Below are 20,195 nucleotides of genomic sequence, written 5' to 3' on the forward strand. Positions count from 1 at the left end.
TGGGTCTTTTACACAACATGGCCGTAGAACCGAACGATTGTGTACCTGCTGAAGTCAACTTTGTCCAGCAGCTCTTGTCTCTTCTTACTCTCCCTCTCTTTCTTCATCTCCAGCTCCTCATCATCCCACAGGATGTCTTCATAGGGAATGTCGTCGAGGTCGACGTCACCTGGCATGATGAATCTGGGACGTGGCGTGGTAATGACACATAATGGAAAGAGAAACGAGAGAGGCCAGTTGAGAGGCGCCTTTTATCAGCCTGCAGATTCTTGCATTTTGTGCGAGTATGTGTTTACGTAGGCCCTACCTGCCCCCATCCTCCCTGTGTCCTATTGCGAGCAGGGCCTCAAGGTCAGTTCCCTTCAGGCCATACTGCAGCAGCTCTTTAGCTGCATCGACATTCTCAGGGACACGCTCCACACACTCGTGCAGCACCCATGAACGCTTGCGGATCTTGCTCTGTGCGAGACGCAGGGAACAGAAGGAGAGAGGGGGCTCAGAAGAAATGATGGGATAAAACGAGATACAGAATTAGGAGGGTAGGGTGTGAAAATTTGCTACAAATTGGTAAAAATGATGCGTGAAATAGAGTAAGGGGGTTGTGCTGCACTTCAGCGTGCACCCCACCTCCCCACACCCACACTCATATATATATATATATATATATATATTTTTTTTTTTTTCCAGGCGTCTGATATGTGATAAACACCAAAACCCTGATACAATTCTTCATCTTCCTTCATCTTAACAATCTCTCCTCCTCATTTCCTGGCATCCATCTCTCTCATTTCATTCGCCTCTTACCAGATAATCTTGTATGGAGGCGATGCTGACGGTACTCTTCCTCCACTGTCTCTGGTAGACAAGGTCAGAGTCCAGATTATATGCATGGGCAAGAGACAGCGCTTCACCGTATTCTTCATTGTCAATCTGTGAGATAAACAAGCATAAAAAAGGCAGCATGAGGACTTTGTGGACCATTATGATTGGTTTTTTTCTGCACACTGCGGAACACACAATACAAAAGAAAATACAGAAGATCAGAAAAGCAGAGGAGTCATACAAAGATCTTTGAGGTGAACAAAAGAAGCACAGCGGAATTAACCAGACAGCAGCAATTATTAAGCAGAACTTTCAGCTTCCTGGTGTGAAATGCGGTTAAAAAAAAATCTCCTGCAACTGTAGTTAATTGTTATGTGGTGATAGTTTTATGTTTATCTATACCAAGTCATTGTACACAGTTTGAGCGACTCTTTTTTTCAGACAGTTAATTAAAATAACTGAATATGCTCTTGTGGAAAACTTTCTGGTTTTGCAGGAGCAACGTATCTCGCTCCAAGTCTCGGCCTTCCTGTGTGGAGTTGGCATGTTCTTCCTTTGTTTTGTGCTTCCCTCCCACAACGGAAAAGCAACTGTTGAGGTTAACTGGTGACTGAGTGGATCTCTGTGTTTGTGATGGACTGATGAACTGTCCATGTCAGTAGCCACCGACTTCAGGCCCTGACAACTGAGAGTTGGAGCAGCGGTACAAGAGGTGGATGGATTTTTAAAAATCGGAACAAAATATTTCTCCAAGAAACTCAAAAGTACTGTTTTTCATTCCACTGAAGGACAAAGAAACCAAAGCCATGCAGAAGCGACAGTACTTCAGTAATCTCGAGTATGCACACTAAAAACTCAAACAGCTAAATATGAAATTCTCAATCTGTGTAGAACTTTACAGTGTGACAAAGGCTGCACGTAAAAGTACAATAGATGAGAAGGAGTAAATATTTGGTTATTTGTCAATAATCAAAATCAAATTCAGTAAGAAAATATGAAGATATGAAGTATTTGAGAATTGAATGACGCAGCAAAGGTTGGTTTGGTATGGCACGAATAACTAAATATAAAGTAAGTGTGATAAATATGATGCAAGTGTAACACAAGGATGGATTAGATTTTCTTTTTTTTATGTCCTGCATGTACTAGAGTTTCATGAATTACAATTATCACATAAGGAATGACATTTTTTATTATTGTTAATAAACTGGCATGCAGCCACCCGCCACTACTCATGGTTATAGTGCCATCAGACACTATAGTGCCCCTCCCCTCCTTGTGCTCGAGTAGAACAACTTTTAAAACTTCTACTATAACTGAAGAGGCGTCTTTTGCAGAAATGTCACCGTGTAGACTAGATGTGTCAAACATATGACCCGTGGGACCAAACCGGTGCACCAAGGGGCTCCAATCTGGCCAAACCGACCGACGTTTTTGTCACGTATACGCTGCGCCACAACAAAGAAAAACTTTAAAGTTTAAGATTAAAGGATATTATGGCACTATTTTACCAGTCCGGTCAACTCAAGATCAAACTGGGGTGTATGTGGCCCCTGAACTGAAATGTTTGACACCCCTGCTGTAAGAACGTGTCCGTAAATAAAATGGTTTCAGTCCCAGATATCGTTCACCTGGAAATGCCGTGATCTTATCCAATCTAAGAAGATAATGCAGCTCATCGCAACAATAAACCCACAACACAAGTTTCCACTTCAGTTCATTAAAGTTGAAGTCTTCAGGAAGGTAATAGAATATGTTGAGTCTGAATATATTATGATGAGATGCAAAACGATAAGACCCTGAGAACTATACAGCACAATGCTTCAGGCAGGATTTAGCAGAAAATAAAATGTGGTTGCCGATGGTGAATAAAGGCTGCAAAGGGCTCTTCATATACACACTACTTTCACAGGCAACGTTTGAAGTACTCTTTGGATTGCGCTAAATTCCGTCTTTTTCGCTGCGCTGTCCTTATTTAGAGTAGTCAGCAAGTCTTAATCAAAACTTTGGTACGAGCAATTTGACACCAGCTTTATCCGTTTGATAGCTACTGCTGTCTGGAGCAGATGGGCAAACCTGTGACAAACTTTGTGAAACCCGAGCTATTTCATCAAAGAGGTTACTCATATTTGCAGTTAAACTGGTGTCTGACAATTTATGTACGTTAATATGACAGAAAAATGTATATGAAATAATTACAGCATGTCAGTGTTCTCAGTGTGAGCATATACGCGCGATAATGTTAGCCTTTAATAGAAATAGCACTGCTCAGCAGAACCACGAGGACAGCCATTAATTCTTAGTCTGTGTCTGGCATCACTCAATCAAATATTGCAATATAGTTACTATTATACAAAGTGCTTCACAATTGATTGACTAAAATATTAAATGTACAACTCAATACATCAGCACTAAAAGCAAAGCGTTGTGGTGAAAGTTTTTCGTGAGCATTATTATATTACATTGCAATATATTATATTAAAATCTACACTTAAAAGGATCTTACAACAAACTGATCATTGTGTTCTCTAAACAATGGTCCCTAACATCAGCCCCTACGTACGACCTTGGATGGTGACAAAGGAAAAAAAACGCAGACAGAAAACAGTTGACAGCTGACCAAGGGAAATACTGGAATATGGTAAAAAGGGAGCCTTTATTCAAATGTGCTCTCTATATAGTAGATTACAAAGAACTCCCTATGAATGCAGTAACGATTTGTGAAAGAGTGAGTGTAAGGATACATTGGTGTATAGTAGTAGAAGCAGTAGCAGAAGGTTATCTTTGTTGTTGCTTATTGTTATCATTAATACTGAATTGGCCAGGCTTACATGTCGACAACAGTAAAGTATTTGTCACATCAATTCCTTGCAAAACGATTTAATCCCACAGATAAAATGACACTACAGTTTATGCAGGCCCACTCAGTGTGTATGAAAGCACATGTGTGTAAGCACAGTGGCTGACAGGCACACTGAGTATCCATCTCTTTCTGTGTGTAGGAGTACAAAGCAACACATTAGCCAGACTGTGGTTCCTGGAGGGCAATAAGAACCCCACACAGTTAAACCTCACGTAGGAGGACATCAAAAAAATTCTTCCTTTTCTCTCCGGATTCAGCTAATAAAACTGTTAGCAGCTCTGCCAGCACGCTACGCATACAGACAGGGTTATGCCACGAGATGCATCATCAAACCGTGAAACACATGAAAATGCTGACTTGAGGAAATAACCTAGAATCGCTTGCCCGGGTCTATTCACAGTCGTTTTGACCACAGGTCCGGACTGAGAAGAGAGATCAAGTCAATCAGGAGTCTCCGATTGTTAGAGAAGCAGTATGCGCAAAAAACAACACACAGACTGAGGCGTTCGTACATGAACATATACATATGCAATGCAGTCGCGCTTCAGCTATTCATTCACACACCTACATGTGGTACATGTGGATAAAACATTTTTTATTTTTATTTTTTTTTAAAAGCAGCAATGAAGCAATTTCAGGAGAAGAGCAGCAGCAGCTGGGGAAGTGCCGCTGGTACCGAGTGTTACAAAGAGATAATAATGATATATGACTTTGTAACTCTCCACTGTTCGGCTTGATGGTGATGACTAATGGCATCTAATGATGATGACAATGATGAAGAAGGCACGAGATGATGGGTCATAAAAATGACTGATTAAACATGCTCAAATTTGGGACCATTGAGAGTTGATACCACCCTCACTGTGCTTTATGATAGAGGATGTTGTTGTCTTTGCTGCAATTTGTAGCGAGTGGCACCAACAGTCATATTCCTAATGCAGCAATTAGCATTTCATACAATCCCCTGAGACTGAAAAATAGCCTGGAAGTAGACTGAACATCTTGCTTAGTTTTCATTTCTTCTCGACGATACGTTGGAGCCGATCCAAAAAAACAAAAGCACTTCACTGAGCTGGCACAAGATTTATTTAGTCAGAAACCAATTTTGCAGATCAGCCTGTTACAATTCACTCAATGAGCAAAAGGATTCATTCATATCATGTCCTTCAGCCGCAGCTAAATTAAGTGGCAAAGGGAAATAAAGAGTTTTGTCATAAATGTGATATCCAGCACCGAAGACAATTGACAACTGCTCTTAAAAATGATTAAGCCGCATTATCGTGAGATGCATGTGACTCATGTTTCAGTTTTAATGTGATAAAGGCCTTTCATCGGGGGTTGTATAATTAGAAATGGACTGTCCTTGAATTATTAAACATCAAATATCAATTCCTTTGCCAAAGTGAATTTACACCCTTGTGTGAGGGAGGAAAATGCACATCAGCATTGTTGTTTAGACGGCTGAGTTGATAAGGCATTCAGATCCAAACATGAAGGCATTCCAGCTTGAACGTCAACAATAGTCTTGAGCAGCACAAGCGTTGTTATGTGTGGATAAATATTTAAACGGGAAGAAAAATGTGAGTGTCTTATTTCCTCCGGAGTTGTCATACCGTAGTCTGAAAATTAGCCACTTTCAAGCAAATACAAGTGCAATCAGAAATGTCAAGTTAGGGCCTTAAGAAGGCATGTCATAGTGATTATGTCAATGTTAGGAGACACGATGATTTGAGTTTCATGCAAAAATGACATTGAGCCTCTTATTGGTGGAGCACCAGGTAAAGTCTCGACCACGAGCCGGGGATGAATTACAGTGGCAGCAAAAGGCCCAACTGGCCTGAAAACAAGCCTAGTCTACAGAACAAGTCAAAATGTGCAGCTGTGGAACCGCCTGCTCAAATGAAAAGACTCTACAATTGAGACTGCTCTTCTTGGTGAACATCCCACCAAACCCAGACAATAAAATACTAATGAGAACAGCAGCAGGCTATCTCACAGGTATACTGCTTGTCAACTTAATGTATGAGCTTGTTGTTGCCTGAAGTGCCGGACAAAGTCAAACAAAGTCCCGATGCAGGAGCTAGAGGACAAATTAGAGTCACCAAAGTGTTGACACTTCATTATCTAAATGTTCCACACATATTGTGAAAATGTCATTCACCTGTTCACACAGTGAGCATGACTTTGCATGTCTTCCCTGGGCATAAGCAGGTATTTTACAGGTATTACTCCCCCAGTCTAAACATTTGTTTGACGTGACTCTGAAACTGCTGATTGCTTCGATTGTCCATCTCTTGGTTTTTTTTTTTAGCCCTGTGATGAAATGGCGAGCTGAACAGGGTGAAACCTGCCCAAAGTAAAGTGGGACTGGCCCAAGTTCCTGTGGCCCTGACAGGGTGTTGAAGAGAGATGGACGGACATGGAACGGCATGATTTTTGTCTTTGAGATTTCTATTATAATGAGGTACAAAATGCAGATGCAGAAATGTTTGACCAATCTCCACATTTGTGTGGAATTGTGTGATTGTTAACATAGGACACATGGATGAAAAGAATAGAACTGCTTGAGCTTTTCAGCTTCATCTGCAAATATGTCCCAATAAGTTCGATTTCTCGTAAAGACAGTTTTGTAAAGCAAATAGCTAAAAGTAAACTCAAGCAATATTCTTGGGTTTTTTTCCGACAAGGAACTTTTATGACTGAAAGAAATATTTCAATGGTAATATTTGATCATATAAAATGAGACAGGGTATCTGAATCCCACTAATCACACTGAACAATCTTCAGTGTATACTTGCTGTGAGGTACTGCAGGAGTTTTTAACTGTGAAGTCCAACATGCACATGTATAATGCTTCAAAACAGTTGTGTAAATCATCAACAGGCTCACATGAACATCAAACTTGCAGTCTCCCTGGAGCTGCCGAGGCCTCCTTACCTTCCTCTGGTACAGTTCTTCTGGTGTGGTCGACCTCAGGCTGACCAGACGGTAGTTCTTGACTACGGTGCGGGGACGCTTGCGTGGGGGAGCGAACCGCTCCATCTCGGTTACGTAATACAGGCCCTGCTTGATGTAGCCGAAGTATCGCGCTTTGGCCGAAGACTCTTCGTCTGAGTCGGACTCTCCTCCGTCATCGCCATCTTCGTCTTCACTGGATCCGCCGCTGAGGTTGCTCTCCAAACGAACACGTTTCTGGGCTAGCTTCACTTCGCACTGATAAGCAAGGAGTAAATACAAAGGCGTCAAACCATTATGGAGGAAGTTTTAACAAGAGCGTTAATATATTGCATAAACTTAACTGCACACATATGGTTTGAAATGTGATCATAAAGGCACGGTTGTCTCCATACTATAAAATACATCTGTCTTGTTGGCACTAGTCTTAATACAAAGATAGCAATAGATTCACATATGCCTTGAATGACTTTCGGGTGCAGCGTAAGGACATGTCCATGACAGCATTAAATAAAGAATGAAAAATGAGGCAGGGAACGCAGCGCAGCGCAGTTTACATCTCGCTGTGCTTAAGTTGGTAAGCACACTTAATTTAACGCCCTCATGCCAGCTCAGCAGGCTGTCTGAACACAAAACAGCAGCAAGGTCAAGCGGCTCAATAGACGGTTTAAATCCAAGCTGTCCAAAGTACTTTCTTTCACCTGTCTCGCCCTCTTCACCAGTTCTGTGATTGCCTAAGCTACGGTGAAATTATTTACCCAAATTGTAATCCACTATGCTGTAGCAAGAGCTCATATTGTACAGAGACGCCCCTCCGAATTTTTGCTCAGTAGAAAATTACGTTGGCCCCTGAAGCATTTAGCACCTGTACAGCAGTTTTGCATTTATGATGATTAGTGCTCATAAAGTCACATTACTGCACATCTGTGGAGACATATGCACAATAAAAGCCCCATCCTCCTTTAAAGGCCCATGTACCAGGCATTATCAATTCACACACTGCCGTAGAAACAACTGCAAATGGCCCATCCCCCACTCCACACTCAGGAAGGCTGATGAAACCTTTCCCAAGAGTTGGCAGCTAAAGAAATCTTTCTCTTTTCCTCACTCTCTATGCAATCAGATTAAAAAAAAGAACTAAAAAAATAGAATAAAAGCACAGGACTGAAATAAAAAGGCTGTGGTGATGAGATTGTGTGGGGATCAAAACACAGGAAAACATATTTCATCATGGCTCGTTTTCACCATTGTATACACACCAGTACACGTGCCTTTACACAGTGACACACACCGAGTGAAAAGACCTGTAATGATGATATGATATGGGATTCAGTGTGGATTTTTAGTCAGGAAAAACTGTTCTTTGGAGTTGCTGCATCATCTAGCGGTACAGCGGGTCCACAGCTTTAATCTGTGCACACGATTGCGTTACAGTAATGTGACTTTGACAGTAGGCCACGTGCAAAGAACAATGAACATTGAAAACTAGAAGTTTTCTTCATAAAACGTATACTTTGTTTTTTTTTGTAAATATTGTGATAATTGCATGCCTTCCTTTATGCTCAAAAAAATTGTTGTACCATTTTCCACAGTGCGAGTGCACAGTGAGCAATAAAAGATTTTTCTCGTCTTCAAAACGCTCAAAAACTACTAGAAATATGCAGATAAAAAAGGCTTCTAACCTTAAACAGCCAAACTCTCCACATGCACACACTGTGTTTCTGCAACAACAAGAATATTTCTATTCTCTCCCACGTGGACTTGTGACCTGTTCTGTCTCTTCTGTTTTCCTACACTGTACGCTTGAACAGACTCAAGGCCTGCACCATCTGGATAGAACAAGAAGTTACAAAGAAAGAAAATAGAAGAAAAAGGATGAACAATAACACCCCTCTATTCCTATAATAAGCCCTTTGAAGCTCTGAAGGCTAAAATCTCTAATCTATGACCTGCGCTGAAGGCTTCTTGCATTCAACAAACACCTTCTCTCTGTTCCCCAAAGCGCCACTATCTTGACATTTACCTCCAGGCTCAGGAAGCCCCCGTCATGCGCAGCGGTAACTCGGGGTGAGGGCTCAAACCACTCGCAGGACTTCCCCAGAAGGTTGCGCAACGTCCTGGCGGACGAGACAGTGACGGAGCCAGAGCAGCGAGCAAGAATCAACACGTTGTCGCGCCACCAGCTCACGTCCACCAGCGGGTAGTACTGCTCCTTATCTGAGGGGCAGAAATGCAGTGCGTTAAAAGATGCGATCGCACACCAGGGGAGGCTGAACCTTACAGGGCAGAGCAGATTGATCCCCGATTTGTGGTCAAAACATTGCCGGAGCATGCTTTATGCACTTAGGAGCCTCACCTTTTGGCATCACAAGTTGTTTGGGTTTTTTGTTTGTTTTATTTTTAATCCCCAACTTGGCTTCCTTCTCCAAGACATATTTACCAATGTGGACATGTGACATAACTCATCATGTTTGAGATGAAAAACGTACACACAGATTATTGCTTACACCAGCTGTCACAGCTGTCATCACTACTGGCCCAAAACTGTCAAATGATTTAACAGCTGCACAAACAGGAATACACACTGGCACATATAGACAACTTTCCAAGCAGTGAAATGCACACATCCACAGGCATGGACACCGAAGCAGAAAAATATGTTCCGGGCTTGACATACACTTCATGGTTATGTGCCTAAATAACTGTATAATTCACTGAATAGGACATGTCAAAGATCATTAAATTGTATCCAGTGTGCTCTGCTGTGTCAGCAACAAAGTGCTCTCTGGCCCTCCAGGCCAAAACTACCTTTTATTTTCTTCCTTCTCTCCAGCGAAGTCTTCCACTCCGGATTGATCTCCTCAAATCCTGGCTGCAGGGAAGACCGAGGGACGGAGGAGGAAAAGAAGAGAAGGAGTGCAAGGGGGAAAAATAAAATTATCTGCTAACCCTGTTTACACTTACAGCACACACATATACACAGAAGAAGAGCCGCCAGTGACGGAGCAGAACATATGCACACTGTGCATAAATAAGCAAAGCATTCTGCAAAAAATAAGTTCCCCATTACACGCGCATACTTGTTCTCAGTACACACACACTTACACCTAGGCCAAAAAGAGATTACATTAATACACTCAGTCAAGCATGTGATGTACAAAATATTATAATGACACACAATTACATGCACAGATTTACTGTGCTTAAGCCAAGTCATGGATGTATTCAGAAACGGCACAAACACACATCTTTGTGCTGCACTGACTTTAAACTGACTCGCAATCATTTTTTGGCGAGGGACACCTGCGTGCATGCACACAAGCAGTTTACCTGTTGGTCTTGGCTCCATGTCGCCCTCTGTTTCAGGGAGGGGATATCCCACAGAGAGAGACGACCAGAGAAGTGGATGACAGCCAGCAGGGTGCCATCAGGACTCAGACTCATGCGGAACACGCCATCCTGAAACACACAAATGCAGACACTCATTTTTTTTTTTATTGAAAGTAATATTTGCCAGCTTCTGCAGAGCAAACTAGTTATTTGCAACAAATCAAACAGAAGGGAGAGGTACTACCTTCTCATCGCCTTGTCTGGAAAATAATCTAATTCCGGGAATCCTGAAGAAACCCCTTTTCTGATTCTACCAGACACGGAGGGAAACGCCTGTTAAGTACTGCATGAATAATTTGTGCATTAATCTGTGAACGTGTGAGGACCCCTCACCGTACTGATATCGTCCTCATAGCTGATGACCTGCTTGTAGTGAGGTGAGCCGGAGAGAGCCCTCCAGGCCGTGATGCCACAACTAGAGGCCTTGGAGGTGCCATCATCCCCTGATTCACAGCCACCCACCAGAAGCAATCTGAATGAACGAACACACACACACACACACACACACACACACACACACACACACACACACACACACACACACACACACACACACACACACACACACACACACACACACACACACACACACACACACACACACACACACACACACACACACACACACACACACACACACACACACACACACACACACACACACACACACACACACACACACACACACACACACACACACACACACACACACACACACAGTGATAACCCCCATCATGATTATGTCCCAACATGTCAATTACCACAACACCACAAGGAAACAGAATTAAGATAGCGACATTGATCCTCAGGTCATCCTGAGGTGACCCAGACCAGGTCGGAGTCAGGATATCGGTGAGAATCCACACGACTTAATGTGCCGCTTAGCAAAGGAGATGCTATAAACATTGTTTATCTGAGCTAAGGTCTGGCTGTAATCACACCACTGTGTTTGCAGAGAGATGAACCAGATGCTGGAATGGTCAGGAGCTCAGGCTGAGGGAGGGAGGAAGGAGCAGCGCTTTCAAGCTCAACACTGTCCCCTGCTGGAGAGGAACTGAATATTTAACAGGAGCCAAACAGAAGATTAAAGAGCTGAACATGTGGTAACATAGCCGCTTCATTCTCTCATCAGGTGATTCTTTTCATATTCTTCAATCTTGTGGTTTTATGAAATCAAATACGATTAGATCTTGTCCAGTATTTATTCCTGCTAAGCAGCATAATCCACACTGAAGGCTGCATATCCATCATAAAGAAACATGTAATTTCAAGCATGATTATATTTCACTGTTATCGTTTTCCTGGTGATACGTTTTTCATCTTATCTTTCCATTGTCTCTATTTTTGTATATTTCACTGACCCAGTTTTCACAAGGTATCATTAAAGTTTTATCTCAGTTATCAGTTGGCAAACACTCAACAGCAGCTGCCAAAATCCATTTCGCTGCCAAACCAACTTCCTCTGGCCCAGCTAAGTCTGGTTTGTGCAGACCTAGGGAGCGTGGAAAAAGCAATGAGGTCACGGGTATGAGCCAGACATCATTATGTGAAACCTTCGAAGGCCAAGGACACTGTGGACTGCCACAGTGAATTCCTGCAGGTATTACATTAAAGTGATTGGTTCATTTATTCCTGAGTAAGTCTCTTGGCCCCATTCCATACGGTAACATATTGTGCCAATGCATTAGTGTGGGTATATGTAATGTAGATGTCGTTGTGCTACTTTCTCAAGTTTTTCTTTCTGGACTTTATAAGCAATTTCTTAATGATATGCACATGTCATACCTGCCTGGGAAGAAAATAGACTTTTTTTTTTAACAATATCTATTCACCAACCATTAGTTTGGTATACTCATATAATCACATGGGATCCAGTACAACAGCATTGTCATATATATATATATATATATATATATATAGCCTTTTGTTCAGGACCAAATTCAAACATGTTTTTATGAGAGTGCATCAGTTTGCAGCAGTGTTTCTTTGGCCTGTTTTACGATGAGATGTGTCAAAACTCATATCCTCTCATGCATGTTAACTCTTCATGGGCCACGTACTTATACATGTGTAATGTATAAGACCTGACGTTAAGTTGTGGTGGAAAAACTTTCCTTGTGCTTCTGTGATTATAAATGCACCATTGAATCCTAATCATACCGTTAAATATCTCGCAAAGTGGTGTAAAACTAATCAAAATCACACGTACCTAAACATTTCTAGTCAAAAGAATATATAACTGAATTTAATCCCCTTAATAGAGGATGCATTAATGATTACTATGCATCATTTACAAAAGGAAGTGCACCAAATCTGACTCACTACTCATTGTGTGTATGTTTTGAATATATATACTTCTATGACGTCTTATACTCCTACTATGACTTCCTGAGTTAAATGCATCAATCAGGGGAACAGGAATAGAAAATGTATGACTCAAGCAAAATGGACCAACACATTGTGCTCATTATACTATCATAACAATTATTACAAAAGTAACACCTTTCTCAATCATAACAATTTTTTCCTCCATTGTAGTATTTCTTTTCATTTAATACCGTTAGTTTTCAGAAAACAGCGATGCAGAGGCTAGTAAATAGTGTTGTTTTCAAAATAAACAGTTAATGGAGTATAAGAAATTTCTCAGTATGATCCAGTACCGCTAAACAGCTTTTAAACCCCAACGCACAAAATGTAAATATTATCTGAGGATTTAAAGCAAAACTTTACCTGAAAGACGAATACCATGATGTGTATTTGAATCATTGCATGGGAGAGGAAAGTTGCATTAAAATTAATAGAAATGTAGAAAACTCTACGTCCAGCACAGTAATCAATACAACACACACTTGGCATCATATTGACGATGCACTTGATGTCTAATGATGAAAGCGTTTGAAATCATTCAAACAAATTTCAAACTCCGATATCTGGGTTGTATATGGCATGGCATTCCATCATGGGCGACGGCTTTCAGGATGAAAACAGATTCAAAGGATTTATAGGGATGTCTGAATATAAATGTATGAAAAATGCTCATGATGAAACACGGCTCTAATGGAGGCAGGCTTGAACTGCAGAGGCCTGGAGAGGAAATGAAATGTCTGAGGGTGTGAAGTGAAAGCTACATGCATTAGTTAGGCTGCCACTGAGTGATTAAAAGCACAATGTTGGGAAATTTTTTTTTCAGTTTTCAAAAATAGTCATTTCAACCGTATTCGACGGGCATTCCAGTCCGACTGCGGAGTAACATTCAACGTACCGGTGCCCAGGGTGGTAAATAGCTGAGGTGATGCCATGGGAGTAGTGGGTGGAGAAACTGAAGGAGTGACTCTCCTGAAAGTTCTGGTTGGTCCCCACACTGAAAGGGAGAGACAGATAGTTAAATTACAAGTCACCACACAACGCAACGCATAAACAATCAAAACATGAACTCTCGTGTGGGACACGTTAATGGTGCGACAAAGCTGTTTAGAGGAATATGATGAAGCAATTTCTCTCCAAGCTGCAATTAAAATGAGACATGGCAAATGTATAATCTAATTTAAGTGGAGAATCCAAAACAGATTGGTACTAGAGGAGACATGCTGCAATTTGTGTTGCAATATCTCACTGGGGAAATGTTTCATTGCGGAGTAAGCGTATGGAGAGAGGAAAAGAACTACGAAAGAAATCACAGAGAAAACAGCAGAAAAACATTCACAAATGTGACAGTGCAGCTTTCGGCAGCTATTATAGGCATTTATACAACTGTTTGCATGTGGAAAACACACATCTACAGAGCTGATGCAGAGCAAGAGAGTGAGGGAGGTGGCTTAATGTCAGGACTGTGCTACAACTGCACTACGACTTGGCGTTACTGAAGCTATCCTAAACATAAAAATGGCATATCTTTGAACTAATGCTGTGGTACTAATGCTAAAATAAGAAGGAATGACATCAGTGGCCATGGAGCACGCTCACACAAACACACACACAAAAAAAAAAATCAGTTGTCATCAATCAAATATTCCAAATGTGTTTTTGAATAAGGAGCAAAAGCAAGAGATTTAGTATTCAAAGAGAACAATCAGTGGCTCATTGTTAAAGTACAGATAAGCATAGAGCATAAAATTATACCACAAAGGCTGCACATGGTTAGGATAGACAATATCTGCATTTAAATTTGAATAGAATAAAAGGAGTATAGAATGAAGGGTCCCCAGAAACAAGATGACAAACAACTTCCCCCAAAGAGAATGTACAGTAGATGTGCTGACATGGTATTTAAGAGCTGCTTAAAACATAACAACCTGTTTGTTGTGACCAATACTGTTATTAAACAGTTTATAGAGCTTATTCACAGGAGTTCATTATTAGTGTAACACATGCCACATGGCTGAGAGACAGGAAAAACATTTTTCATTTGCTAAATTATTACTTTAACACTTGCTAAACAGCTGTTGATTAAATTATTCATTGCTGCACATACAGTTAAATTGGACGACATTTTTCCCCTTGAAATGACTTAAGAGCTGTAGTGCTGAGCACTCTAGCCTCATTGAAGGGAATATCCCCGGTTAAAGTCTGGGTTGGGGCATATGTGGCATATCTTTTAGTGCATTAGAGGGTTTTCCCCCACGGTGCAAAAACATACATTTAACATTGAGCGAGGACTCTAGATTGCACGTAGGTGTAAATGTGAGTGTGTGAGCTCTGTGTGATAAACTGGTGATCTGTCCAGGGTGTACCTTCCTTTGCCCACAGTCAGCTGGGAAGCTCCAGACCCCTTCAATCCATTATCCAACTGATGATGGATGGGAAAATAATTTAAGTATTAAATCGGTTTTTAACTGGAGTAGTTAAAACTGTACAAACTTTCAACTAAGTATTGAGTTGAGTGAAGTAAGTTACTGCCAGTCCCAGAGAGGGCAATGCGTTTAGCTAAAATACAAGCTGAAGCTTCATGGAGACAGACACCGAGAGGAAATGTCAGCGGACATTTGAGTGAACGCCATGATTAAAATCCCTTAAACAGTTTGTGTGTAACCACTAAAATCACAACAGTTGTACCTCATTGAGAAGAAAACTGACAATCAAGTAAACTTTGACGGATTCGATTCGTGGCTGGTTTAAAAAGGAAAAGTCGAACGTGTGTGATGATGAACGAGCAGCTGTTGGTATTGCGTGACATTTTCCAGGCGGTTTGGTCCGGTCTCAAAAGTGAATGTGAACTCCATCCAAACCGAAGGTTTAAAAATTCTCGGCTCCCCTCCCTCACAAGTGAACCGAGTCCCGGACTATCCCAACGCGAAAGGCCCCTTTACACCCTGCTACTATGTACTCTGGGGCATCTTTGTACATCTTCAATCTGACCTACGATTTTAGACCCTCGCCTCTACAGCCCTTGAGCTCAAGTGCCTGTTCCTGTGCTGCCATGATTAGTCCCTCAGTGTTGTCTGTCAGTCCAGTATTTTCTAGCCATTAGTGGGTTTTCTTGACATGAGCCACTTCCTCTCTCTGGCGGTTGTTCATGTCATGTCTGGGTTTCTCTCACTATGTTACCTGCTCCTCCCCATTCTCATCAGGGTTCAGCTGTCTGAGACATTTACTCAGTAGCTCATCCTTTGGGACGGTCTTCCTGATGTATTCTTGGATTATGGATGTTTCATCCTGGATAGAGGTTCTAACGCTCACTCGTCCTCGGCCTCCCTCTTTTCGCTTAGTGTATAGCCTCAGGATGCTGGACTTGGGGTGATATATCCCATCCATCTTCTATCCTACTTTATCACACTCAGTCGATCCCAGCTGACTAAGATGGAAGACGAGTTAAACCCTGGACAGGTCCATCACAAGAAAATACAGAGAGACCGACAAGCGCGCACACTTCCCTTCACCTCTACGGGAAAACGAGAGAGTTTGATTAACTTTGAACACGTGTTTTTGGACTGTTCAAAAAAAGCAGAGCACCTGAACGTAGCCCACACTGAAGGGCCTGAAAGCGCAACTCGTATTTGAACAGTCAACTTTCTTGAAAGTGCAACTGACCAAGTATGTCACAACGTATAGTTTAAAATCTTTTTAATAAAATAAACATGAACTCTTAGTGGATAGCCTCAAAAACCTTGCACAATCGTTTTGCCTCATCCTATACGGTTGTGTCCAACAACAAAAAATCTGAAAAGCGATGTGTGTTGTAGATGTTAATAAATAATGATGGTTGATTTTTAAGAAGCAAGAAAAAAAAAATGGCATGTTAGGACATTTTAGAGTTTCCACAGAAGGAAAAGTAACTCTAATCCACTCACAGCACTGGCTGCCTTTGACAATTTCATGAAAACTGAGAACTTTCCGGGCAAAATAATGAAACGTACGCTTAATTCTTTACTCTTCTTAATTGGACGTTAGGTTAAATTGACCTTGACATGACCTCCATGGCTCTGAATAATCAGAAACAAACAAATTACACAAAGCAGCTGAGAGAAGATCTGGATTTTTATCCTACTACTACAATATAACCAGCCATGATCCCCATCTTCACTGTAAGTAATTTATTTTACTCATTGGCAAGATGCTGTGGCTGTTATGAAAGTGTTTTTTTCCAGAGTAGCGTTGTGTCTCACCTGACAAGATAGCTCTTGAGCCCACCGCCGTACGTGATGACGAGGAGCTCGGCCGACCACTGAGCACGAGCCGTATACTCCAAGAAGATCAGGCCTGCCACCGCACAACTGAAATCCCCAGGAAAACTCACCGCCTGAATCAGGAGAGGCACAGAGAGATGAGAAAGGAGCCTCACTGGTATTGTGAAAGTGATTCATGTGAACTGCAGCGTGACTCAAAAGACGACAAAAGGAAAAGAAAGAAAGAAATCTGTGGTTGTACTTTGGTGGGTGCCCATGCAAAGTTTGTACATGAGCAAACAACACTTCTTAACAAGAGCATTTGGGGGAGGGGGATACATTTAAAAAAAAAAAAAAAAAAGAGATTATGAAAGTTGAGATCAATATAAACAATTGAAACAAAAAGGGGGAGAAAGTGAGCTGTATATAAAGCAAGAGAAATTTCCTTTTTCCCCCAGAAGAGCACACTTTGTCATTTTTTTTTTTTATTATTATTATTTTCTCCTCCCAAAAATAGCAGCAAGTCGCCGGTGTATGCACTTAACAGTGACAAACAGGAGGAAGACTAGAGCAGAGCAGGGGATGCTGAGAACACTCACTGTAGATGCATAACAAAGCAGAGGCGCACTAAAGGAATGAGGATCACAGAGTTTGAAAGATGAGCATGGCTGGGGAAAAGGACGAGTGTCTGCACTCACAGTCGCTGACAGGCCCGATGGAGGAACGAGGGGAATGATGGATGGAAATGGAGGAATGATAATATGTGGCACATATAGGGCATTAAAGTGAAAGAGGGACGGCACATGGACTTCAAATGAAGGCACAAGTAGAGACGGAGAGAAACAGACACGCACGGATGAAAGAAACGTTGGAGGGGAATAAAGAGGATCTAGGGAAGACTGGCAGCAACCATGTGAAAAATTAAAGAAAGGGAGTAATGAAGATGGGGGAGGAAGAAATGTTACTTTCCGAGGAGAGAGGGGAGGAGAAGGAACAGACAATGAATTTGAAAGCAGCTGTGACAGACAACGAGAGCAGTGTGTCTGTAGATGAGGCAGCACAAAGTGCCCAGTGAGTGTGCACTACACTAAAACACAAGCTCATGGCACAACTTATCTCTGGAGGAAAGTTTCTGGATGTCTGGATTTTAAGAACTGTTTTACTGAATGGTTATAAATACTGCAGTTGTCGCTGCTCGAGTATTTTGTTAAAATCTGCTTCTTCTTTTTTTTTTTCAAATGTATGCTATACAAATTATTCAGTTAACAAACCACGAAAACGTTCACTGATAGAATCCATGACATGACGTTTACACTGATTCTCGGTGAACAATTCTGAATTATTAAGGAAATGTGGAACTCAACACTGAAGAAAACCACTCACAGATTGACTCTATCGTCCATCCTGCTGGTTCACTGAACAACAAAGTGGATTATTTGGAATATCGGAGCCCACTAACAGCGCCAGGGGGGACTTCTAGAAGAGTCACAGCTTTGCATAGTGTGTTGTTAGTGGTCAGCTTTCTCGCCTCACAGGGATTATATCCCATGTTCGATTACACACGTTGCATGTTTTATGTGGAGTTTGCATGTTCTATAAGTACTGTGAGCTCCTCCAGTGTCCAGTTTCTTCACCACAAGAGGAGCACAAGTGGTTGTTTTCACCACTGAGCTAGTGAACACTTGTATTGACTGGTTTGTGTTTTTCTGCTGAATACTGGATTTGATCTTTTTTCTCAAAGGAATCATTTGAATTTGTAGAGAATAATACCTTCAACAGTTTGCTTATTATTGTAGTGTCAGGGTGTGAGGTGTACTTTGAAAAACTTAGGCGTTTATCACTTTTTGGGTATTTTTAATGAAATCATTATAAAAAATAAAAATAAAGAAATTAGTGCAAGGTAAAAACACACTTTTATAAGTCAATATAGTGAGACCATAACAGTGATGTTTAAACTTCCACAACAGCTATATACGTATATATAATATCTGATCATGTAACAAAGAACATGAGGAAGCCTGGCATGTGCAGCATTAAGCTGTGGTTCATGCTTCACATACACCGAAACGCCCTATACTTCAAACTTTCACATTCTGAAATTATGATGGCTTCCTGCTATTTTTCCTCCAATCATTGAAACACAGATCATGATGATGTCACCGTTTAAAAACTGGAATCGTTACCGGCGGGATGACGAAGATCTCGCTGCCTATGAGGTCAAAGAGGCGCACGGTGCCGGTGCTCTCTGCGTAGGCCAGCAGGGTGCAGTCGTGGCTCCACGCCACCCGTCGCCACTGGGGGTTTGGGTCCTTCGGCACTGTAGCAGAAGGGCAAGAGGAAACGGTCAAATCCCACAGACACGGAAGGCAAGACTTGAAATAAAGAATGACAAGAGATTCAAGGATCCAAGAAGTGCAAATTAAGTCAGATGAGAAAACCCTCTACAAGTAATCCCTGGTGTTATGTTGGGTGCCGATGGTGAATACAGATGGGAACAGAAGGATCAGGCTAATGCCTTATGTCAACACAATGTGTCGAAGGATCTATCCAATTCATCTAAAAGGGATCGAGTTATATCTGGATAGTTTTCTCTCGAAGATGTGTGTGCAGGAAAAGTGGCGCGGTGGGGAGGGTGGGACATCATAAATCAAGCTTTTATTGAAGTATAGGCTACTGTTTTAGCAACGTGCTGGCTCAGCATTGCTGTGAGTGTAACCATATCACAAAGATAAAGCACATTGATGCCTGCTGGCATTTTCTCAAGGCTTTGCTGTCAGTTGACAGAAGAGCCGAGCCAGACTTCTGATCAGAACCCTGTTTCGAATACCTGATTGGCCGCGCAGGGCAAGTGGGGTAAGGCTCATGCAAACTTGCATAAAGCCGTTTTAATTATTCCATTTTTAAGCATTCAACTATTCAGAGTCCAATTTAGCACGGTCTCGGATTTTGTGCATTTAGCGAGCAGTGTGAAGCGTAATTTGATACCACGGGTGCCGTGTCGAAGCAATAAAGTTATGAAAAGGAAGTTGTGTTTTTGTTGATATCACATAACAGCACTATTGGCATTTATTGTACTGAATTTTCTTGGCTGAGGAACGCTGCTGCAACCCCTGGTGGGCAATACTGCAAACGAATGGAGGCGTTGGATATTGTATGACTAGAATTTTAAATGAAGAACAAAGGGAAGAAGTGGGAGGCGAGACAGAGATAGAGGAAAAGAAACAGACAGAGCGATAGAGAGAGGATGAATCAGAAACCCGAGGAGAGAAATAATAGCACACCAAATTTTAGGCCTAAGTATCAGAGAGCACCTCAGGTAGTAGGCGATTTAACGCACCTTTGAGGCTTTTGGCTTCAGAGAAGAACACAAGAGAAGGAGCCGTTATAAAAGCCATAGGTACCAAGTGTCTCTTCTACACCCTTCTCTCGTCTTCTGCCACTTTGCATTCCTCTCTTTTTTTTTTTGTGTTATTATTTCAGTCTACCACTGCATTGCGTGCTATCTCCTCTCCCATTATGAATAGTGCGCACAATGTTGTTCAGCAGTGGAGTGCGCTCCATTT

General features: G+C 41.7%; 1 protein-coding gene across 1 annotated transcript in view; it reads right to left on the reverse strand.

Moving 5' to 3' along the window:
• Nucleotides 1-20,195, reverse strand: part of nbas (NBAS subunit of NRZ tethering complex) — a 174,594-nt gene that overhangs the window by 143,652 nt on the left and 10,747 nt on the right. Inside the window, exons 7-18 of the mRNA XM_080490409.1 lie at nt 18,816-18,949; nt 16,633-16,766; nt 13,293-13,391; nt 10,364-10,502; nt 10,215-10,280; nt 9,971-10,099; nt 9,449-9,512; nt 8,664-8,857; nt 6,623-6,898; nt 805-930; nt 308-459; nt 46-183 (exon numbers count right to left, since the gene is read on the reverse strand). Coding sequence (XP_080346535.1) covers nt 46-183; nt 308-459; nt 805-930; nt 6,623-6,898; nt 8,664-8,857; nt 9,449-9,512; nt 9,971-10,099; nt 10,215-10,280; nt 10,364-10,502; nt 13,293-13,391; nt 16,633-16,766; nt 18,816-18,949 — 1,651 coding nt within the window. The remainder of the gene's footprint in view (nt 1-45; nt 184-307; nt 460-804; nt 931-6,622; nt 6,899-8,663; nt 8,858-9,448; nt 9,513-9,970; nt 10,100-10,214; nt 10,281-10,363; nt 10,503-13,292; nt 13,392-16,632; nt 16,767-18,815; nt 18,950-20,195) is intronic.

The sequence above is a fragment of the Lipophrys pholis genome (assembly GCF_963383615.2).
Source record: "Lipophrys pholis genome assembly, chromosome: 21".
Taxonomy (NCBI): Eukaryota; Metazoa; Chordata; class Actinopteri; order Blenniiformes; family Blenniidae; genus Lipophrys; species Lipophrys pholis.